At 46.2% G+C, this 6075-nt stretch overlaps 1 protein-coding gene across 2 annotated transcripts in view; it reads right to left on the bottom strand.

Annotated features, from left to right (window-relative positions):
• ZFAND3 (zinc finger AN1-type containing 3) overlaps window positions 1-3976 on the bottom strand; it is a 319948-nt gene extending 315972 nt beyond the window's left edge. For both annotated transcript variants that reach the window (XM_019666562.1, XM_019666561.1), the window contains exon 1: window positions 3820-3976. In XM_019666562.1, the coding sequence (XP_019522107.1) occupies window positions 3820-3890 (71 nt within the window). In that variant the 5' untranslated portion in view covers window positions 3891-3976. The remainder of the gene's footprint in view (window positions 1-3819) is intronic.
• Window positions 3977-6075: the final 2099 nt, after the last annotated feature.

The following is a 6075-nucleotide window of genomic DNA, read 5'->3' on the forward strand; positions in this document are numbered from 1 at the left end:
AAGAAATAGTACTTCCCAAAGTTTTCATATTACACTGCAATAGGTTTTCTCCAATTGTAAAAGCAAAGTATTAGTAATTGCATTTTTATACTAAATAAGTAGAATCTGGAGGGAGGGGGAGTCCATCTTTCTCTATCCAACCTAATTATCCTTTCTATTATCCTAAAATATACTCAGCATATTCTTATTGTTTTAGTCTGCTTCCTGTCTTTTTATAATATTCCAGATCTGCTCTTTCAACAACTTTTGAAATTATCTGAAAAATCTACATGCTTCAGTACACTTTAAATGTCTACAATTTAAAAACATAGCTTCAACTAATACTTCTTTTATCTGTATAGTTTAAAAGTGCTTTTGTGTATGTATATATTTCAACGAAAGAAAATGTACTAATTGACTATTTCATTTCAGATTTGACAATTATAAATTAGTATGTATTTTGCATGATTACTGATGGCCTAAAATAAGCCAAGAAAATGTTCATATTTCACTAAAAGTTTTAAGTCCCTGAATGAGGGATAAAACTGTTCAGGGTCATTAACCCTAAAAACATTGTACGTACTATACAATTTCCAAGTTTATAAATAGGTGAATCTTCAACAATTTCCAAGATAGCAAAGTTTCCCAATGGAGGCATTTCGCTTTATAAAATGGTAACTTAGTTACCTGCACACAATTACACAATATAAACCAAGAGGGAGAGAACTGGAGACTATGTATTCTAAGCACTAACACATTTGCATGGTATGCCCCTCTTGGCATTCTCCTGTCTAACTGCATTCCCACGAAAAAGACTTCAGCTCTCTCATCTAACTAAACCCCACTGATTGGTATTCTGACTGGACAATGCTAGACAGTTAAGTCCTACAGCCAAAGTCATTGGAGAAAAGCACAATCCTAAAGGAAATGCCTTTAGTCTGCTGGTGCCAGAACATTCGGCTGAGGCTCCTCTGCAAATGGCTGGGTGTGGGCCCTGGTTAGCTGACTTTATAGACCTACAGCTTCCACAGAGCGCAATGCTAACTAGTTTTTAAACTCATATTCATTTTCATGAAGAGAAAAGGCAAAAGGTACCTCTCCTGAATGGCTTTCACCTCTCGCTATCTTTCTCCATTGTCCCTGGCATCACTGTGCCGGATTAGGCCTTCCGGCAAACCTTCTGTACGTCTGGCAACACCCCCACGAACATACATATACCGTATTCATACAGACACATACAATCATACCCACACCCCCAGGCCACACTCAAGATGATTCAATAATCTTTCACATTAAAGGAAATCACATCACTGCCCACTCAAGGCTCTTCAATAGCTCCCCAGGATAAAAGCACTCCGGATAAAAGTCCAAAGTCCTAGGCATTATCTATAGGGCCCTACATCACCAATTGTTCTCACCATCTAAGCTTCATCTCTAGGCCATCCACCTTCACAACCTGCCAATCGGCTCCAATGAACTTTGATTTCCTCAAATGTGTAATGCTCTCTCTCACATCCAGGCTTTTATCCACATCTGAAAGAAACTCTTCTCCCTACCTATTTCCATCCTCTCCTGCAGGTCTGGGCTGGTGTCACCTCCTCCAGGCTGTCGTGCTCTACCTCCACATCAGCTAGGGTAGATGTTCCTTCCCTCATATCCTGTTACCTATCCTAATACACTTTATAGTAACTGTCGCTTTACTTCTCCATGCCCCCTGCTCCCAGAGGATGGAGTATGGGCCCCCTTGTCCATCACTATATCAGAGGCACTCAAATATTTGCTGAATACATTCTAAGTTTACTTAATTATATATTGGGGTTGTCAAAAAAGTCATGACGCATTTTTGCAACGAAAAACATAGAAAAAATACATCATGACTTTTCCGATGACCCAATAATATGAATGTCACCCATGCAATAAAGAAACATGTTCAAAATCAGTTATGATATAATGGAAATTAGGCAGCTTTTCATTATACTTTGGTATAAAATGCAAACTACACGTGCCTACAAATACCTTTAGGAAAGGTAAAAACATTACACATTAAAAAACACTTTACCATAAAAATATTAGTTTTGTGGTCACTACTCCTGTTAGGCAAATTGCAGCTCATAAAAAGTGCCAGGCTAAAAGTATTAAAAAAGAAGCCCTGGTTGCCTGTAGGTCAAATATGGCATCAGTGTAACTATCCCTCGCTGCTTGCTACCAAAAATTCTTGGCATTACTCAGAACTTGCTGGCTAAAGGTAAAAACAATTCCTTAAGTTTAGTCTTGATATAAATCTTTCAATAAGGGTTCCTCTCATGGTAATGGTCTCAAGGACATAAACATGTTGCCAGGAAACAGACCTCTGATACATCCTAGCCATTAGTTGCCACTGGCAGCTACTTTCTTTGAGCCACATTTTTTATGAGTTACAATCTGAGGCTTGTGACACCAGATTTTTCCAGGGCTGCAGACTGATGTCATAAACATAATGGTACTAAGCACTCTAAGGAGCTCACCAGCTCCACCCTAAACTCCCTGCATGCAACAGGCAAGTTATCAACCCTCTCTAAGCCTCAGTTTCCCCACCTATAAAGAGATAATAGTTCCTGCTTCTTAGCAGGAATTAGATTGTCCAAGATAGCACTTGGCAGATAACCCAATTATTATTTTCAAATCAAAAAGAAGGGAAGACGATAAAACCTAAAATATTTTCACATTTTCAGAACTTCTGGTAATGCCATACCTTATTTTTTTTACTAATGTCCCTCCATCCGGAAATTTTTGATAAAGGCAGAAAGGTGAAAAAAATGATATTCTATTTCTTCGTTATAACCCTTGGATTTCACAAATTCCACAAAATAATCTACACTAAAATCCACCTTCTAATCTTTCTCGGCACTCCAAAAATCACAGCCTAAATTTCTACCTTAACCATTCCTAAGTTCTATTTGAAAGATTGCGAAGATAAAATACTTCAATACATCTTCCCTAGATGTTCTCAGCAGAAATGATCATTTCCTTACTGCCTCTATGCACCTCCAAATATACTGAGCATTTGGAAAACAAAAAGATAAAAAGAAAAAAGGTCTCAATCACAAAAGTTGGCCTTCAAAGTCTCTGGTTTCCTTAGAATAGAACTAGTCATAAGGTATGTTGGAGGCACCTGTTAGGTAAGAGAGGAGGCAATCTAAGAAACTTAAAGTGTTCCAAGGAGAATTTAAACTAACTATATGTGAGAAAGTTGACTTCTCACCTCATATTTTTCCATTCTAACACAGGATGGCCAAGTAATAAAAATAGGCTGGCCAATGTGAATATTTTTATCATTTTAAAAAAATGGGGAAAGAAGGAAATTTGAGCCAATTAAGCAAATTGGCTCTCACGTTCCCAAGCCAGGCTAACTTGAATGTTGTTTGGGGGGGGGGGGGTTGTTGTTTTCTTGACAAGGAAATTTTACAGATCTTCTGAAATGTGTTTTAAATACAGGTGAGACCTCAACAGTCTTATAACTTTACCGGACCCCCGACCCCAACCAGGATTCTGGGCTCGACTTTTAAAAATGGGTGACGTGTGAACAGCTTCCTAAAAGCAAATGGGGCACTGGGATATAATTTAGGAAGTGATGATGCAGGCGAGTCCCAGAGGGTGGCAGCGCACCCAGGGCACGGCCTTCTCGGCCCACCCCCACTCCCCACCCGGCGCCCCTCCCTGGGACTCGGCCCCTGCCCCCTCCTCGTAGGCCCCGCTTGGGCCCAGCCCCCAGGGTTCGGGCCTTCCAGGGCCCCGAGGCCTGCGCAGAAAGCTCGGGCGCCCAAGACCCCGACCCCCGCCCCCACCCGGTCGGGCACTTACCCCCAGAAGCCGCAGGGACAGCGAGGCGGCAGACTGGGCGCTTTGCTGCGCTCGCTCCCGGCGTCTCCCATGGTGCTCGGCGACGGCGGCGGCGGAGCTCGGCGGCGGCAGCGGTGGCGGCGGCTGGGCCTGGGCCCCGCTGGAAGGAGGCGGCGGCGGCGACTGAAGGGGGCTCGGGGCGGGGAGCGAGGGCCCGCGCTCCCACGCCCCCAAGCGGTGCTGCGGAGACGGGGGGGGGCCGGGGGAGGCGCGGAGAGGAGAGGGAGGGGAGCTGAGGAGGAGGGGCGTGCGGGTGAACAGAGGACCGCGGGGAAGGAGGGAAGACCCGGCGCCCTCGGCAGCTCCCACCGCCGCTCCCAGCCAGAGTGATGTCCCGTGCGGCGGCGCTGGTAAGGACCTGAGGCCCCCGCCTGCTCTGGCGAAGCAGCAGCTGCAGTGAAGCCCCAGGGCCCGTTCGCTCTCCCCTCCCCCGGAGGCTGCGCTGACCGGACAATGGCCGCTCCGCCCCCTCCCCTGCTTACGCACCCCTCCCAAGGAGTCACAATGGTCTCGCCCGGGGGAGCCGCCGCCAAAGCCCAGCAGCTGATCAGCTGGGATCCGGGCGTGCCACTTTGTTCAGCGCCTCAAAGGAAGAGTATGGGGCTGTGAGGAAACCGAGAGCTGCAGGCTATCACTCGGCGACCGGCCTCTGAGGCTTTTGTATTCTTGGAACTTTTAAAATCTGAAGCAAACTCACCTTTCCCCACACATCTGAAGAAGGGAGAGACTTGAGTACTCGGGGGCGCGTTGCCTCCCCCCAAACGTTAATGGTACGCCCCAAGTGGGAGGGGGAGGAGCAGACTAGTTGTTTAGGGTAAGTTGGGCCAGTCCCAGAGCGGCGGCCGAGCGTAGCGCATGCGCCGGGAGACACCGTAACAGGGTACGGGGAGGGTCCGGGAGGGAGTGCTTCCAAACCCGGAAGTGTGTCTTGGTCTTCCCGGGACTGTCGGGGTCTTCAGCGACCAGAGAGGTCTCTGAACCGGCTGTTCTTGGTCCGGGGCGATACCGGGGCACATGTCTCCACAAACTGCCAACCCCCTGGAAATCTCTTCCCAGTCTCCCCATCCCCGACCCACTTCCACTTCCACCCGAGGCACTGGTCTCCTCTTGGCAGTAATGAACTTCTGGGAAACGTCCCTCCCCTCCCCCGCCCCACCAAGGGCGGGGGTCCGGGAGGTAGTGTCCGGGACGGGTTCCCCAGCCTCAGAGACCCAAGTCCACTCACTACCTGTATCTAAGCTAGGAGAACCTGTCTTCCTCCTAGAGTGGACATGTTTGGTTTTTAAAGCTCCGAATCAATAATGGAAATTGATAGGTGACCAAAGAAGTTTGAAGCACTAAAAAGTGAGTCATTTAGCGCTCCTTGTCTTGGATTCTGAACTCATTCTGAGCTCCAACCAAACGTGAGCAGAAGGAGATTGTTGGTGAGTTTCATTTCAACACGGAGGGAGCTGCCACCAGACCTGGAGAGCTGACCCACAGCTGATGCCCTTATGGGCGAACTTCTAAGTCTTTGGTACTTCCAGGAAGGCTTCTTGGCTCCTCGAAATTGCTGCTGTGTACCCCCGACTCGGTGGGGACACCAGAGCCTCAAAGGGTATTGCCTAGATTAATTTTATTACGAAATGTTATTTTATTTCTGTATATACCATTTTGTGTGTGCATGCTCTGTGAAATTGATAACGTTGATGTCGCTTCTTTTGGCCTCTAAAGAGCAAGGATCACATGTAGCTTAGCATTGTCCTAAAGATGCTGTTGATAATGAAGACAATGAATGCAAAATTCAGGCGGTTTAAAGCCAACTCACCCCCAAATGCAAGTGCTGATTTATTTTGTGTAATATTTAGTTTCAACTTTGTAGATTTAAATTTTCAGTTAAACTGACATAAAATTACCATATTGGTGGAAGACTTACAGCCTATGAGTTTAACAGACTGGGATTAAGTGGACTCTATTGACATCGTCATGATTTTCTTTTCTATATGGAAAAGGAAACCCTAAAACCGAAAGGAAATTTTAACATAAAACATGATTGTCATCTTAGAAACTGCTTGCCTACCTGTTTACCATTTATTCAATTTAACAAGCATTTGTGGAGTTCCCAGTATTTCCTAAGGCCTTGTCCCTCCTAGTCCCCTCTGCCCCAACTGCCCTTCCTCTCTCTTGCCCAGCACACTCCTACTTCAAACACGTTACCCCTTCAATGCCTTCCATACT

This window comes from Hipposideros armiger, unplaced genomic scaffold, assembly GCF_001890085.2.
Source record: "Hipposideros armiger isolate ML-2016 unplaced genomic scaffold, ASM189008v1 scaffold_475, whole genome shotgun sequence".
In the NCBI taxonomy this organism is placed as follows: Eukaryota; Metazoa; Chordata; class Mammalia; order Chiroptera; family Hipposideridae; genus Hipposideros; species Hipposideros armiger.